Here is an 18,816-nt window from a genome sequence, read left to right on the forward strand (position 1 = left end):
ATCTTTATGGTGCTGTTTAATGTTAGCCAAAATTCTCCTCCTTTTCCATCTGTAAAAAAATCTTCCTGTACCTCTTTGAAGTGCTGATGTGGTGTGCTGGTCTATTTACAGTCCTGTGTTCTCAGAATCTGGTCTTTCAAGAGACTAAACTACCTTAAAGAATGCCTGTCCTGAGGAGTATGAAAGCCTATTTAAGAAACATGTTTATCTTGCATCCAGATGTGTCACAAGACTGCTTGGTTATGGTAGAAAGTGAGATATTTTGTAATACATGCTTGAAGGTTGCATAAAAATAGTCAAACTAAAATAATGCTGTTCAGACTCCTATAATTTGAAAGAACCAGACAACTAAACATCCAACTGGAAAAAAAAAAGGCTAACATCAATCTGAAAGAGAACATAAACTGCCATTCATAAGCCAATATACATGCCTTGTCAAATAGAGAAGATTAATCTGACATGATCTATTAAAAGAGAGGATACTCTTTTCACCCATAACAGTCTTCATCTGTGGAAAATTTTATATAAGCATCAGAGATAAACAGTGGATTGAGGGACTAGAGATGATACTTCAGTCCTTTTTTTCCTTCTTTGAAAGTGTTTCAAGCTCAGCACACTCAGTTTCAGAAATTAAGAACCTGTGGTCATCAGAACCAACCAATGGCATGACACAAGACCTGCAGTATCTTATATATAAGGTTTGATTAATGTCTAAGATGAATGCCTAATTTTTAGTTCTTTAGAGGTAAATTTCCCAGTGGTTTAGCTTGTATGTCTGTTTGGAATTTTGAGGTTTGTGTAGTGCCTCAGTCTTTCAAAATACTTTTATCACCGTGGTTTCCAAGTCTGTAATAACCACAATTACATATCTCTTGTAGAAAACACAAAAGAAAAAAAGTAATTTGCTGATATCCTCATGCCAAGGATAAAATGAAAGTGAAAAGCAGGCATCAAAAGTGCATTTTTATTCTCATGGTTTTTTTCTCCACAATATCAGGAATAGCTTTATCCTTTTGAAAACCAGCTTGACCAGTTTTAAAACTGGCAGGTCATCACTCTGCTAGTTTCGCACTTTAAAAGGTGGGATAGAGGAAAAGCATCATCATGATTGTTCTTAGGTAAGGAAAAGAGGAAGACAGTGAAAATTTGGGGGGTTAAATTGTTTTATTTTTAATGATTTCTAGTGCCATTGGTATCAGATGCTTCCTTTATCCACACTAGTGATTATTACACCAATATGTGGAGCAAGTAATTCTTCTTAATCTCTAACACAAGAACTTATCATTTAGAGAAATTCAGTTGACAAACATGGCCACTTTGAAATTTTTCTGTAATAAATCTTTCTAACACAGCATGAATTTGTCTAAAAGTATCTTCTAAAGAAAGTTCTACTCCCTTGTACTTGTTCACTTTTAATCACTTAATCACCTAATTCTTACAGGATCTCTGCTTAATGCAAAATCTTATCCAAAGCCTGTTAAAACAATAAGAAATACAACTAATGCTAAGGGAATTAGAATTTTCTCCCAGAATGGCAGGTGGTTCAATCCAAGGTACATAAAAAGGCTCCATGTATTGGACCTATACCCAGACAGGCTGAAAGTGATAGATGGAACGATTACACTCAGCTCACACTTGAGAGAATTACAGAAACTTCAAAAGTTCAGCCTTAACTCCCATATTTAAAAAAAAAAACAACAAACCAACCCCAATCACAGATCTCAGATTCCAATTGTGTTCTTATTCTGCTTCTGTCATAATTCACTGTGTGGCTTTAAGTAAACCACTTGACAATTTTATTTGCTCCCTTTATAAAATGTTCCACCTAACACACACGTTTGTCTGCTCATGTCTGCAAAAAGTGCTTTGAATACTAAATATTTGGTTCAAGAAAATATGTGTAGCAGATTGAACAACCCCATCCTCACTTTCACTATGAGCATCTGTCTTTCTCCATAGAATATTTCAAAGTTGAACAATTAAAATTACATATACAATAGTGTTAACATAAAAATGTGCAAAAGTTTCTGATGGAGAAGCTCCAGTTAAAATAAGTGCATATAGAAATGTAAAGTATCTAACTCCTTACAAGAGTAACACATTTCTTGTACTGAACATGAAAGAAATCTTGTGAAAAGAATAATGTACAGTCACAAAATTAACCTTAGGATGTAAAAGGACAGGAAGAACTTCACATTTTCTTATTTGTTTGTCCATCAATGTTTAATTTTGCAAATTTAGGATATAATACTTTGAGCAGACTTTGTGATCATGTTAATGCATTTTATAGAAAGAGAGAGACTAACATTCCCTCTCTCACACAGGCAGAGTACGTTCTCTAATTAGGGTACTTCTTATTTCCTTCCTAAGAAAATGGGCAGGACTTAAAAGTATAAAAGCATAACTCCCCTGCATGACATTTAAAAGCATGTACTTAGGAACACTCTGAAGTGAAAAATAAAACCATCAAAAGAATAAAGCAAATCTATTTAGAAACTGTCTGTTTAAACAAGGTGGAAAACCCTCTTACGCTTCTGTGTTATGCATCAGTTGTTTTTAAGCTAATGTAACATTCAAAAAAATCAAGTCTTAATAAATAAAATATTAATATGTTAAAATACATTTACAAGAAGAGACAGCACTGTAATATAGTTACCTTTCATTTTCTTTACTTTTTTTTCCCTTTCTTTTCTTTCTAATGAACTAGTTCCCTGTCTACTCTCACTATTTGGCAGAACATCCACAGCATAGTCTTTCCTCAGATATTAAGTCTTCTTGTTTGAATCTGCCCCCACTCTTTTGACTACCAAATTTCAGAATAATTTCTCTATAAATTAACTCACTAGTATTCTTCAGTGGCTCTGCAATCAAAAAGTTCTATCAAGTACATAAACCAAACTGTAGTTCAAATCTCAGGAAACATTCAATTGGTTTTATCTCTTAAAGAAACTTTATCCCTTCTCTCACAGATTAAGCTCCTTCCCTATTTTTTTTTTTTAATTTTAAATGGGAAAAGTTATCTGAAATTTGACGAATAATTTTCTGAGGGAGATCGCATTGAGATCATATTGCATCCATCTTCACTCTCTGCTCTTACTCCTCACGTGTCAAGGGTTTCATATACAAAGTAGATATGATAAAAGTATAAACAATCTAGTGTCTATGCTTACCATATTTTTTTAACTGTATGTAATCTAGTTCTTCTATTTTATTCCTCAACATCTCTTCTTTTTTTCTCTTCAGAAATAGTGCATTTATTCCTTAGATTATACAACGCATTTTTTCACTTTTCTTGTGATAACATTATTCAGTAACAGACTAAAATTGCCAGAATTGAAACATTAGAATTAAGCCCAGCCAACTGTTAATTGAAGTATTTTTCCTAACAAGCTTTATATGATCTACAGTATGGACTTTAAGAAATAATACTCAAGTCAGTATTTACACACACTTGTGCATTTCACAATTGTGACTTTTAACAGTATTAATCAGGAATCTAGAGTTTTTTTTAATCCTAAATCTTAGTTTAGTTTGTAATAGTAAAGTGAACTTACAATTGGAATATTCTGAATCACTGACTGGTAAGCTGGAGTTAGAAATTCAAGCTCTCCATCAACTCTGTCTTTACTCACTACACATTCAATCTCATAGACACGAACATCACAGGGGGACTTCAGAAGAATCTGACAGTGGTAGGAACCAGCATCTGGAGGAGTGAACTTTATAGGCAGCCCAACTGTATCACTTCCATCTAAAAAAAAACCAAACAGAAAACAAAACAAAACAAAAGAAAAGATGTTGTAAAGCTTTTCAGAAACATTGAATTCACACGCAGAATCTGAAGAGATTTCTAATAAACTTTAGGAGAGTCTCCTCAGCACTACATGCTGCAATTTCCAACAGGCAATGGAATTTTAGGAGTGCTACCATATAAGCATATCCACATTTTTGTTTTCCTAAAAAGTGATATATTGAAGCATGTGAACAATATTTTCTATTGATTTTAGTAGTGCACAGAGAGAAGTATTTTAAAAGATTTCTTACATCTAGCAGAAAAGTTTAAAATATATGAATTTCTGTAAATATAAAACAGTAGTGTATTAGTTACTACACTTCTGTCAACAGTTACCACCAGAGATACCAGTGATAAAACAATATATTTGGGTAAAAGTAGCTCCAGCAATTACAGGAATTCTGTTAAATGTAGTAGTTCTTTTTTCACTTAAATACAATATATCATTACACATCTAAACAAACAGTTAAATACATTTTATCAACCAGAAAAGGAAGATCTACTGGGGAAATAAAAAAGAACGAACACAGGTTTTCCTTAATTGATTTAAAACTGCAAATGGGAGACAGTTTTTTCAGTGCACTCAGTAGTCATGTTTGTGTGTCACATTCAGAAGCCAGTGAGGAGCTGTGTGTCACTACAACAAAGCAAAACAAAGAGATTCTTGGGGATTGGTTGTTTAGTAATCATTGCCCCCTAATATTTCTGAAGAATACTCACAGGCACTTTAGAAACAAGCAGTCACTACACCGATGGGCAACTGGAATGCTGCCAAGTAAAAAGTTTGCTTAATACAACTTCAGAAATATTGTAATGCTTAGGTGCTTTCTTAAGTCATCTGATGAATAGCCTCTACCAAAAAGGATTAGCCAAATTATAAAGAATTACATTGAGGAAATAATTCAAAGACTCTCGATCTAAAATCACAATGAAGTCAGAGCTAAGTTGTCTCTAGAATTTACACACAAAATTTACAAAAAAATTCAAAACTGATTCTTTGTGACCTGAAAGAAGTGGCTGAGAGATCTTTAAAAAATAAGCAACAGAGAGGAGAAGACAGAAGACTAAACAAAATTTCCTACAGAGAGAAGAGCTCAAAACTATTAAAAGACTGCACTAAATGCATAAGAAAGTATTACATGGAGAGAGAATCAAAGACCAAGTCTCTTATATCACTCACTGCAAAATAGTAAGTTAATGTAAAATTAGTAATGAAGGCTTTATAGCAAAAAGATATAACAAGAGCTAAGTACAGACTTCTGTGGTGTGGTTCCTTTCTTTTTGCAATCTAGAATTCTCTGAGTAAATAAGTTTTCTTTTTTAAAAAAAGAGAAAAAAAGTAAACCAGTAGTTGTTTTAACAGAAGCAACCAAAAAAAGTTAAAAATATCTGAATCTATTAACTGTAGGAGCAATTATCTAGAAAGTAGAAAACATTTAACAATTCTTGATAGTTCCATAGAGAAAGCTTTTTCATAATTCACTAAGGAGGAAAGGAAAAAAAAATAAAATTAATTAAAATAGAGAGCTCTTTTTGGACATTCTTTGCAAGTATAACAGCAGGGAGCCAACACTGTTAAATACTGTAGTAAGAGGCAACAGAACTCTAATATTAGCTTTTGATATGGAATCTAAATTAGATAGCAAGGTGGAACAACGTTTTTTCATTGAGAATGCATTGTGAGCTTTTATTTCTTCCTGGACAAGTTTAATGCAAAATAGTACAACCTAGCCATCAAAAAAAATGTTTTTAATTCTATTTTCATGCCTAGGTTTTTTATGTTATTTTTATAAACTAAGAAAATAAACCATATGGCATGGTAAAAAGCATTCTGAGTGCATGCTTGCCTTAGAAAAGTTCATCAACATACATGATAATAAAATGCAGTAAGTGTATATCAGGACATGCTTGCTTAGGTGCATATCCCTTTGAAAATTAAAATGGATAAAAAATCTCATAGAACTGCATAATTTTTTTATTACTGATGGAATATATTTTTATATTTATCATTACATGACAACAGCCACTGTTATTTATTTTTGCAAGGCATAAAATAAAGTATTGATATGCTGGTACCAACATGCTGTTGAAATGCTTTTGAACAGTAATTGTTATCAATCATTTACTCCCATATATTTTCTTTCCTTTAAAATGCTTCTATCCAAGGGTATTGCTATCAGGTTTCTGCTGATAGTTCAAGTGGTAATCTAAAGTCCTTTGAAGACAGAAGATTGCAAACAAAAAAAAAAAATCTGAAAAAAAGAAAACCAAATAAATAGGAAGCCCTTCTTATAAAGTACTCAGATGCTGTGGTAGCCATGAACTGTCACGTGCAATTATGTGCAATACTCTGTCTCAGGAATTTCTACAGGTTCTTTTTTCCATTACTGAGAGCCATCCCCAGTGTCACCATACTATATATTTTAAGGCACAGACTATTCCAGAAAATTCATTAATTTCCGAACTCCAAGATACATTCTTATTTAACACCAGATGACATATTACTGGATGTTTATCTTAACCCTACAATTTCATCAAATAATTGTTATATTAAGCCCTAACCTGACAGTTGGAGCAGAAGTGTGTATCTTAGGAAAGTTTCCACTTTCTTTTTTAAAAGACTGAGTGGTAAAAAGATTGTTGCTTCTATTGAGTTTGTGTCAGTATTTAACAAACCTCAAATTCACATAATTTTACAGGTATCACAAATTGTTTCATTACAAATCTCTGTCTTATGTAGAAAGTGCTATGCTTTCTGCAAAGAGCATTTCACAGTCTTTACAGTCAGATATATTTTCCCTTTTAAAATACTTACAGGTAACCTGAGCAGGACCTCTTTCCCTCAGAGATCACTGCAAGATCAAGGTATTCAATCTTTCAAGACCTTGAAATAATTACTATAGAACTTGGCTGAACTCTCCCTCATTTGTAACCTTTTCTTCTGGATGTGATGTTCCCATAATATGCTGCCTTTCATAAAATAGTAATAACACTTTTCAATACCTGCACTTTATTTTTCCAGTTAGGCATTCATGGAGCCTTGTTTTTCAATTATTTTTTTGAAAAATCCCTTAATAAAAGAGCAAGGAAGCTGAAGCCAGAAAGACACGGAGGGGGAAGTAAGGTTGACAGCTTTAGTTCTCACTGTGTGAGAGGTGCTCTGCTGCTTTGCAGACTTTTTGAATATTATGGGAGACACCACTTTTCAAAACAAAGCTCTCCCTCCCCTTCCAACCTATGCTATTTCATCTTTGACACATAACAGCACTCAGCATAAAATCCATGTTTTTCAAATAAACTCCACTGCCCAGTAAATTGCTCATCTTAGTTAAAACTTAGTTAAAGCTGGTCTTTCATTACCTGCTGAAAAAAAAATATAGCATTGACTTTTGTATTGGTTTTCACAGTTCTACCCCAAATTGCATAGCAATTTCTTTCTTTCCCAACCATAGCAGGTGTTGTGCTGTTGGACAGGATCAGCAAATATACAGCAGATAAACTGTTTATAAAATCTATTCAATAAAGATAATATAATAGCTCTGACTTACCAAACATTCTCCTTACTTGCAGGAAGAGCATACTCACTTATACAGACACGGTTTTGTAAAATAAGACTGTATGGCAGGAAATCTTGACACTGACACTCATACAAGCAGATGTCAGAGTCCACTGATCAAAATCTAAATCATATATGAACATCCTGACTCCAAAAGGCTTCATTTTTCAAGTAAGTTTGAAGCCTTTCCTGTCTATTCACATCTTCTTCTTCTAGGTAGACTCCAGATTTCACTAAATCTTCTGAATCTCAATTCTGACCAGAGAATGAGGCAAAGGATACTTGGATATGTTTTCTGAGGATTACCATCCTTCTTCACCACAGCAATAAATCTATTTGCAACAATATAAAAGAGGTCTTCCCAGTTTTATTTCACAGTACAAAAAAACCCTGCAGTAAATATAACTATTCTCCACTGAATTCATTACTACAGCACAAAAGAAATGCATGCAGTGTAATATTTAAATCCCTCTCACTTTTTGCAAGACCAAAACAACTTTCTGCTAATACATATATATAGTAGAAACAGTTATTCAATAGATACCGCTGGAATGAAAACTATTAAGATAAAGACATACATTATCATTTTTCAGAACCACATTTTGAAATAGAGTCATACTCTAAATAAATCCTTTGTATGTAGGAAGAGTAAAAAGGAATGCTACCACTTAATACTTTTTAATCCCACTTGTGCCTCACTACCTGAATGATTAAGACAACCAAATTTAATTCAATTTTTATTACTATACAGCCAGTTAAATCATAGAACTGAACTCTGAAAGTCAACATAAGGAGCTAGAATAAAACCTGAAAATGTAAACAGTAAAATGAAAGGATAACTTTTTTTGATGTTGCTGTTATTGGGCAGAGACTGCAATTTTTCTTTAAAAGATTAAGACTTCATTCATAAAAATAAAGTAACTCTAAGATACAGGAAAATTTTTACAGCCCATAGACCATGGAATACTAGGAAGAAACAACAGAATTACTGATAATGCTTTTTTGAAGAACAGACTTAAGCCCACAGGAAATTGCTTTAGAAACACAAATAAATAAATAAATAAAATTCAAAAAACATTGAGTTGATTAATCCCACTGCTGAGCAAGTATATGAGATAATGTTTAGAAATCATAGAAAGAAGGAGATAAGGTTGTCCACAGGTCATGAAAAAATATGAATCCAAATTTTAAAATGCTGCATGTAATTATAAAAAAAATATTAGAAATTGTTACTAACACAAAAAGTTCACAACAATACACCATGGGCAAATGTTTTTATTTAGCTATCTGAAAACACTGAAAAGTATCATTCTGACAGTAAGAATGACACATACCAAATAATAATTTAAAATTTAATTCTTGATTTTTAGTTGTTCTGCACTTTATTTATTGAAAAGTAGGACAATGAAATCGTAACATCATATATATCTTACTATAGCCTACAATTTAGTCTACAAAAGAAAAATACTGAGACCAGATCAACACGTCTCTCCCAGGTGACAAGCAACAGGACCAAGGAAAATGGTCTCAGGTTGTGCCAGGGGAGGTTTAGATTAGATATTACAAAAAAATTCTTCGCTGAAAGGCATTGGAATAGGCTTCCCAGGGAAGTGGTGGAATCACCATACCTGGGCATAGGCTTCCCAGGGAAGTGGTGGAATCACCATACCTGGAAGAGTTCAAGAAATATGTAGATGTGTTGCTTAGGGACAAGGTTTAGTGGTGAACACAGTGGTGCTGGGTTAACAGTCGGACTCGATGATCTCAGAGGTTTTTTCCAACCTTAATGACTCTGACTCCTTGGGTCACATAACACTGACACACTACAGGGGCTGTGCTTGAATTGCTCAGCAGACACATAGAATTCAAAGTGATCATGAGGTTGCCCTTTCTCTAAGCTTTCTTTTCGAGCACTGGAACATTTTTGTGGTTTGCCTTTTTCAAATTCTTTCAGAATTTCCATAAACTCACAGGCACGAGACCCTTCACTTCTGTACTAGCTCTTCTGCCAATACTGTGTACTAAGATAAGATCACCTACCCAGTCCTTATGCCTCTAATTTATCTGTAGATCTCATTGGCCATTTGAACATTAAGAGTTCTCACTGAGATAAAAATTTTGCATGACTGTCAGTCCTTTTCACTAACAATTGCTTTCCAAAACCATCCTCTCCCCTGGTTTAGCATGCAGACTCTTCCACATATACTACATGTTTGGTTATAAACTAAAATTCATAGTTTATAACTATGTAACAGTTCCAACTAACTTCTTTCATCAAATCTGTGTCATTGCTAACTCAACAAAGTCTTTACATAATCTTTCAAATTATTATAATGTAGTTTATATTTATTTATTGTTCCTTAGGACTCCCTTTCCAATGACTCTCCAGTAATGAACTAACAGCACTTGCCAAATCCTTTAAATTAGGTCAATGTATTATTTTAGATCCATACAAATATCCTGTATGATTTGGGTTTTGATCGAGATATCACATTGGAAGTAAGGTAAACATATTGTACTCCTTTTATCTATTTGACCTGCAATGCTGCCAAAAATGTAATAAGGTTTTTTAACAAGATCTATTCTACAAGAAAATGTTTAAAGTGGCATTGATTTTTACCTTCTAATTCCCTTTTGGCAGAGTTCTTAAAATATTGGTTACACACTTCCTGCTACTGCAGTCTAAGAAATTCTGATACAAAGATTGATTTTAGTTAGTTTGCTTTCAATTTTTTTTCTTCATAAATCTAAGCACTCTTTCAGATATTTGTATAATATCCTTTGATGGATAAAGAAGCAGCATAAACTAAGAGCAAAATAACTAATTCCTTACTGTAATGTAGTTTATTTACGACATTTTTGTAATTAATATTCTAATTTTTTTCAGATATATTCATTCACACTTCAACTTCTGAAATAATTTGAGAAATTGCTAAGCAACAGTGATCTACCAGCTGATCACCTTTGCTCTGAGATCATGGTGGAGATCTTGTTATGTCATCAGATCTGTGTGTGTAGATTTTCCTCTCTCCCCTCCAGCTGGTACTCCCCTCTTTGTCAGTGCAATTCAAAGAATCTCCTACACTCAAAGTCATTATGACTTTTATTTAGTTCACCTCTTCTTTAATTGCTACAAACACACACATTTATTTTTTAACTTGGTAGCAAAAGAATTTCAACTGGGATTTAAATATTCTGTCACACATTAAATGTTTCAACCTTCAACCAGTGTTACTTCTATTCTGCAATTTCTACTGACTGCTTGTCCTGTAGTCACTCATCAGTCTTGCTTCTAGTACTGCAATAACTATTGCTGCCATCTTCCAAAAAACACACCCTAAATGTATTATAGCACAGATACTGTAATTGAATTAGAATGTACCTGTAACAAATAGACTTGTCTGAACAAAAAACCAAAGAGATTCTTCATTATTATTATTCCAGAAAGAAACAAAACCCACAAGGTATACATGAAGCATGAAAACAAATGTACACCATGAAAGCACGACTGATTCCAGTGACACTTGGAGAAGTGAACTGCAGAAACCTGCAGAAGGACCCTACTGATCAAGAAAAGAACAGATGAAACAAAACTATGGGTGGACTGTCTATAATTCAAGTCTATTAAATCCACTAAGAAAACTACTATTTTAAGTAGCAAAACCAAAGATTATTTGTGTTGTTATCCATTACCTGTGGGACATTACATTAGCCATAATATAAACAGAAATTTTATATGGGACCATTTAGTTAAAAAAGACTTCTAAGATCACTGAGTCCAATTGTTAACCCACCACTAAACCAGGTCCTTAAGTGCCACATCTCCACATCTTTTAAATACCACCAGAGTACCCACCACTTCCCTGGACAATCTGTTCCAATGCTGCTTTTGGTGAAGAAATTTTTTCTAATATCTGACCTAAACTTCCACTGGTGCAACTTGAGGCCATTTCCTCTTTTCCTGTCACTTGTTACCTGGGAGAAGAGATTGACTCCCACTTGGCTACAACCTCATTTTAGGTAGTTGTAGGGAGTGATAAGCTCCACCTTGAGACTCCTTTTCTCCAGGAGACAATCCCAGCTCCCTCAGGCACTCAAGTTGTTGTTTGGGTTTTGTTTTGGTTCGTTTTTTTTTTTTACAAAATGCAACCTAAAGTGCTTTATAGTTTTAAATAAAGCATTAAAAAAAAATCCACTAGCAAAGCAGGGAACAAAATGAAAGCCAAGCAAAAAAAAAAAATCAAAAAAAAAAGAAAACAATTAAGATTTAAGAAATTTAAGATACTAGAAAAATTAGAGATGACAGAGAGTCACCAAAGCTGACAAGACCACTCTTGAAGTCTAAGGCACAGCTCCTCACTGATGAGGGTCAGGGAGAAATGAGCTCAAATTCAGGATCTGCCACATGAACAGACAACATTAATTCTTTTTTCAAGCAAGTCTCCTGTACTTCTGTGCCTTTGAGAAAACCAAGAGCAAGCAGAAAGCACTGGTTTGAGCTCATATATAGATCTTGGGTAATGACAATAAAGACAAAGTTGAGGATTTGATCAAAGAAAAAGGAGAGAAAGATCATTTTCTGTATCTATTTAGAAAAAACTTAAAAATAAAATTATCGTGGCAAAAGAATTGAAACAAATTCTTCATCTTTGAGACAATTCTTACCTGTTTTCTGAGATGAAGAGTCTTTTGCTTCCAAATTAACTCTGGTTGATGGCAATACTGGAATAGAGAACTTATGAGGAACTTCAAAAAATTCTTTCATGCTCACTTCTACACTGTAATCCACGTACTTTGTGGGGTATTTACGAGGTTTCAGAAGGGCGCATCTCTGCAAGTGAAGGAATAATGTATCCATTTGGACAATCATCTCATAATATTTTCAGGTTAAGAAATGCAAAATTATAATTCTAAAATTGAATTAGTAATTAAGCAAGTTAGATAGCAATTTTTGAGGGATCTTTCCAAATAAAAACTGTCTTAAATTTTTTATGACATCATGCATCTGAAACATTTGTTTAAGAAAAATACATTTAGAAATTTACAGTAAACCCACATCCTCCTCAGAAACCAATCTGCTAGCCTTTATAGGTATTCAGGGGAGCAAAGGGGAGAAACATATTTTGTATCAGTTGTAGAAAGATGATTCTTCTCTTACTTAATAAAGTTTCTGAGTAATAAAAAGAACGAAAAAGAAAAATAATTTTGATATTTGGCAAGGGATAACTATTAGCTGAATTAACTTTGACATTTTAATGTTGACAATATATTTTAGAAATTAGGGCATTTAGAATTAATTTTAGGGACACCTAAACTCCTCCTCTTGGTAAAAAGCATTGCTAATCAACAGCATGAAACATATTAGTAAAGGATTAGCACAGTATATTAAGGCAAGGTCAATATAAGCATATGAACCTCGTAATGAACTAAATTTGACTTCTGTAGGATACCATGACAAAAATAATGTAATGATTTAATACACTACTTGCTCAAAATTGCTATTTTCAATCCAATAACACAGTATAATTGCAATGCTCAAGAGTAATTGTAAGTTGAACAAATTTCAAACCTGAAACTAGTCATGTATTTTTTACATACAAGTCTGAATTCATGACTGTTGTGAACTATCTTGAAGCAAGTGTAGGGAAGAGATAAATACAGAAATATTAAGGGTTTGGTAAGAAAACTGGTTTATTATCAAAATCTATTGTTTTAAAACAATGCCAAGACAGCAGGCATCATAGTATATATTTCAGTGGTTAAGGAATGAAAATCCACTGTGGGAACATAAAAGTACAATTTAAAAGGTAAGGTGATTATTCTTCAAGATTACTACTAAGGGTAATATGGTCAAACTACTGTTCAAATCAACAAGCCTGGTGTTCTGCTTTTGGTTCGTGGTGGGTTTCTTTGTTTTTATTTTCTGTTTTAATTCAAAACTCTCATTCCCTTGCTGGTTTTAGAAAGCAGACTTACAATCTGCCATTGCTTTGTTTTGATCATTACTCTATTCCTTCAAAGTGTCAATAAGGTGTTAAAGTACATGCGGACTTTGGGAACCTGCTAAGCTTTAGTTGCAAATACACTTTTTTTGGCACAAATAAATATGGAAATAGATAATTATTCAAGATTCTTGTTTGATGAAGAACAAAAATTGTCATGTGAGTTCAAAATCTGAACTCATTGTTTACTAATTTTTATCATACAAGACTGAGAGTTGACAGAAATTGCACTCTCTCTCACATACAAAATTAATAAAAAAATCAATAAGTGCAAATAATTCAGTTGGTATATTAATAGCAAGTTCCACTTCTCTCTGATAGGACTGAAATGCCAGTGGGAAAAAGAGATTTCATTATCACTTGTAATGGGAAGTTCCCAATCAAAAGAACGACACATATTTACCGGTTTAAATTTGACTTGATCTTCTCCATAATCAAATATAAATTCATACCTACACATGATTTTGGTAACTAGATTACTTTCCAACACTGAAATAAAAATCCAAAATGCTCACATAGTTTTGGTAAATTTTAATTGACAAAAATAATTTTAAGATGACCTTTGGTGGAACACTGAACACATTGAAATTATAATTATCTCGAAGAGATATTATTTTAAAAAATCCCTGAAATACTTTAAGTTCCTTGTTCATGCTACTTCATTTTTAAAGATGAGTTAGGAAAAAAGCCAGTTGGTTAGTATTATAGTCTATGAACATTTCAAATATTTCCTAGCTATGAACATTTCAAATATTTCCTGGCAAAAGTAGAGGATGTAAATATTTTTAATGAGACCTAGGGGAAAAAGAAAATCCTGCAAGCACACAGAAGACTAAACTCTGTTGTCTCATAGGATAATATTTCCAAGAGAAAATGTCTCTAATTTTTAATATTTTTCAGGGCAGTGAGAGTTAAATTCAGATCTAAGGCTGCTGTGTTACAAGACAGGTTTCAGGTACTTCTACTTCATCAATGTGATGGTTTGTGATATTCCAAATGCGGAAGTGTTATTACCATTTGAGAACAGAATTTGCATTCAGTTCCCAGGATTAATTACTTTTTAAGAATAATTTTTCTAAAAGTGAAGGGAGGGTATATAAACCATCAGAATTAAACCTGGTATTTTTCAAAGACCTATTGATTTTCCAAGGTATTTTCTTTGCACTTTCTAATGCAAAGGATGGTAGATACTGTTACAGAGTGCTGAGGCACCTTTCTCTTTCCTTGCATATTACTGTTTTCCAAATCCTAATTTAGCCCCATTTCTTCCTTACAGGAATTAACTTCTAAAACTGTTCCTCATGAATGAAGAATTTTATTATCTAACTCTCAGAATCCCTGTGATTAATCGTGTTTGCCATATCCCTTAATCCCATATCAAGAGATAAGTGATGTAATATAAAAGACATTGGTCCCAATTTAAATTCAACAAATGGAAATCTGACCACAGATCCCTTCATGAAAAGTTCATTCCCACTCAAGTGTATCTAATGTAACTTTTTAATTAAAGTATCTTCTCTGCTGAAGGACACCACGATTCTTTCTCAAAAAAAACCCATAAAAATTGTTTAAACTGAGCATGCAACTTTTCCATAATCATACTGAAAAACACAAAAAATCCTCCTTGATTCCTGGGGGACTATGAAGAGCAAAAACTTTGAAGATCACACCCAGATAGGAGCAGGATGAGACTTTGCCACATCAGTCAAACAGTAGAAGCCACAAGTCTATAAGGTCTGTGCTCATTTTTCATTGATCAAAATCAAAACTCATCAACATCACTGTGGTGTACTCAGATAAAAACACTCCACGTTGCTTAGTCACATGGACAGCAGGATAGAAACAAAATGCACAATGTCCTAACAGCTGGAATATGGTAAATCTGGTGTCCACACTCAGATGAGCCAGGCATTCCAATGGAAACAAAATGGATCCTAAGGAAATACTTTTTACAGCTTAACAATGAGGGCACAACTGGACACAGTGGGAAGGGTAAGTTTTACTTCTGGCATTCCTGTAGAACAGGACTTTTTTTCCTTTCCTATCATAATGTCTAATTATACAAGGAGCTTAGTGGTGTCTCTGCTAGCAACTGCATCTAGTTTGTGCTTCTTTATGTAGATTCAAGAAAAAAAAGGAAAACCAAGGCATGTTATTTTGAACTTCACTGACTGCAGCATCCTTCTCCTCACAATCCCAAGTGAAAGAATTCTAATGTTATTTCCTTCTTTCTTTTATTCACTTCCCTCTATTTACCGCAATTAGTAACTTCAGTCTAAACAAGTTACGTTCTTCTTCCACATTCTCTTACCTTTCTTTTCAGATACTCTTTTCCTTCTCTAGTTATCTATGTTCACTGAAACTTCCTACCTACATCTTTCTCTTATTAATTATTAACACAAAGGCTGTTCTGTGAATAATTTGTAATTATTCACAACAGTGTCAGACCCAACCTTAACAATGGCTGAGTTCCATCCTACATTACCTTTACTACTACCTAAAAATGTTTTAGTAGAAATTAATTAACAAAATAGTCGGGAAGCAAGACAGTTACAAAGCTGTATGGGAAAAATATAAAAAATCATTATAAGTTTTAATAAATTCTATTCATTAAAACAAGCAAAATAGATCTTTGTTTCTTACAGCAAGGAAAAGAAATAGTAAAAATATAGTACAAAACCAGGTACAACTTTCACCTGGATGTATGGATGTGTCAAGTAAAAAATTACAGCAGTTGTTACTGATTACGCACATCCAGTTTGACTCCAAAAACATAACCTACCTTTATTACTATTTTCTATGTGATTTAAGTAAGCATGACTAAAATGTGCAGTTTAAAAAGAATGAAAAGCACACAATTATTTAGTTATTTCTTCTCAATTTGACGGGTAAAAAAATGACCAAGTAGTACCAATGTAAGGGTATTTTCCCTTCTGTCCACCTATTGTCTAACAGAATTATACCCGCAGGAAGAGAGTAGAAAGAGGGAATGTGAATCAAAAAGAGAGTAACAGATTTCTAGTTAGTCTAGATTTATCTCTAACCTACAATATATGCCCCAAAGGACCTTACTAGCCTAAACAATTCATTGAAACACAGAAGCTGTGGATTTATTTTTTTTTTTTAACAGGGGGGGTGTGAGGGGAGAATTTAGACAACTTAAAACCATCTTTCAGCTCCAAGTTCGATTGTAGAACACTGCCCCCCCCCCAAAAGGTTTCCTCAGTTAATGCCACCAGAATTTCTATGTTGTCACTTTTAAAGTGACAGTAAGTAAAAATTTATGACAAAAAGTTATTAGGAAAAAGTTTCATAATTTAGTCTGCACAGTGGTTTACAATATTGAGATATTTTTAATGTGTAAACTCTTTTTTATGTCAGTATATAGCAATACTTCTCCATTTTATCTCTCATAAGGAAGTATAAGACTTTCTGTACATGGAGGAAAATACTTATTTCTACATATTAGTTTCACTTTTCACATGATAATTAATTCAGTGTTAGTATCCACCATTATGTATTTTATACTATAATTAATCTAATCATCTTCCAGTCTTCTTTGATACATGTGATTTTAGAACTCATATTACATCTTAGCATACCTAGTGGTACAAAGAGTGTTCCTATTATGTTCTGTCATGATTTCATCCACAGCCTCAGAGCAGTTAAACCTTTCATCAAGTATTTTCTAGGTGACTGTGATATTAAGTGACTTCAATTATGAAAAGTCGATAAAATGTTACCAGAGCAGTGGATTAGCTATAATCCCAAAGGAAACTATTTGAGTCTAGGTTACATGATTACAATTCTTGTCCCACTACAAACACACCAAAGATTAAAGTTACTGTGTAATTTTTCTTCATTTAATTTGTTTTAGATTACTTTTTAAACTTATCTCTAAACAAAAGGAATAAATTTATTAACATCAAATCACCAGGGAAAATTTTTTTCCTCTTAGTGCTGGGAACCACATTTGGGGAACTGTCTAACTGGAAAACTGGAATAACACTGCCACTCAGCAATCTGTCTGAGGCCAGGTAACATCAGGTTCATAAGGCAAATTAAAACCTTGATTACAATACAAGGAAAGTCTGTCCTACCCCTTTATTTATTCTCAAAATCTATTGTGAAAAAAAAAAAAAAAAAAAAAGAAAAGCCCTTTGAGAATTTTCATTTCTCAGAAAATATGCATAAGTAAGGATACTAATACAAATACCTATTTGATAGAATATGAAAGCTTTTTTAATGGTTAGGTATTTTTCAGAAGCTAACTGAAGTAAAATGTTAGTGCTCTTCTTAACTGCAGTCAAGTTTTCTTAAAGGAGGCACTTCTTAATAGCTTGGAGTGACAAAGCATCTTCAAAATGAACGTGTAAAATATTGCAGTGCCTGAGGGAAATTGGGATTAGTAACTGTCAGATTACAGATGTGTGAAAAACCCACAACTTCACACTATTTCCTGAAACATAAAAAAACCAAATCAGTCCTACAAATCAGGAACAACTAAATAATTGCAGTAACAAGTATTTCTCACCTCTACTCTGGACAGCCCTAACAGAGCAGTTGCAACTCGAACACTGCTGCTCTGCAGAGTCCCAGTCATCAGTCTTCTCTCATGTTCAACAGCTGACATCTGCTGTTGTGCAGCCACAGCCAGAGCCCTCTCTCTTGACTCATTGATCAATGGAATCCTCAGATTTTCTTCAAGAATCTGACCAAGATTACATTTCAAATATAAAACTGGCTGTGATGCACTTGGATCTGTTAAAAAAAACAAAACACAAACAAACAAAATAATAACAAACAAAAAAAAAGACAAAAACCCCCCCACACCACATTTGTCAGTGCTAGTGGAATTGATTAGAGCATTTAAAATTTCTAATCCCTAGAGAAAAGTCAGAATACAAAATTCCTTCAAAGTTTATTTCCATGCTATTAATCTAGCATATGCCATTTACTGCTTATAATATTACAACACTTCTTTCTTTATCAACATAATGGGGACATAATAATTAATACAGACTGAAATCCAACCCAAAAGTTGCTTTTGATAGGTAATAAAAAAATCCCAGATTTTAGTGATACTATTATGACTAATAAAAGTTTACGAAAGTCTTTCTGCTACCTACACAACACAGCCACACTTCTACCCCTCTAGGTGATGTTACAACCTCTCTCAAAGAAACCACCAGAAATTATTTCAAATAACATCTACACTGTTTCTGAAATAGGACTGACAGGAGTTTACCACTGGCTGTTTGAAGACAAAAGTCTTGGATTTTCTGTCAAATCACATCACTGCATACAAAACTCATGTGTTTTAAAACTACAAAAATTCTAGGTAAAGATGACTTGTCCTGATTCATCTGTCTAACAACCTATATTCTGAAGAAGAAAGCAGACAAATTATGAAAAAATGATTATGTAGACTATGCTGAAAACAATTCAAGAAAGTTAAAAATCAC

The 18,816-nt window shown here is 33.4% G+C and overlaps 1 protein-coding gene across 4 annotated transcripts in view; it reads right to left on the reverse strand.

Moving 5' to 3' along the window:
• The window catches only part of CFAP47 (cilia and flagella associated protein 47), a 287,854-nt gene that overhangs the window by 155,362 nt on the left and 113,676 nt on the right, over positions 1–18,816 (reverse strand). For all 4 annotated transcript variants that reach the window (XR_007908382.1, XM_051811713.1, XM_051811714.1 and 1 more), the window contains exons 44-46: positions 17,886–18,112; positions 12,015–12,180; positions 3,555–3,751 (exon numbers count right to left, since the gene is read on the reverse strand). Coding sequence is in view for 3 of the 4 variants with exons in the window: in XM_051811713.1 (XP_051667673.1) it covers positions 3,555–3,751; positions 12,015–12,180; positions 17,886–18,112 (590 nt within the window). In the remaining variant the exon portion in view is untranslated. The remainder of the gene's footprint in view (positions 1–3,554; positions 3,752–12,014; positions 12,181–17,885; positions 18,113–18,816) is intronic.

The sequence above is a fragment of the Manacus candei genome, unplaced genomic scaffold (assembly GCF_025592945.1).
Source record: "Manacus candei isolate 608988 ecotype Guabito, Panama unplaced genomic scaffold, ASM2559294v1 h1tg000083l, whole genome shotgun sequence".
Lineage (NCBI taxonomy): Eukaryota > Metazoa > Chordata > Aves > Passeriformes > Pipridae > Manacus > Manacus candei.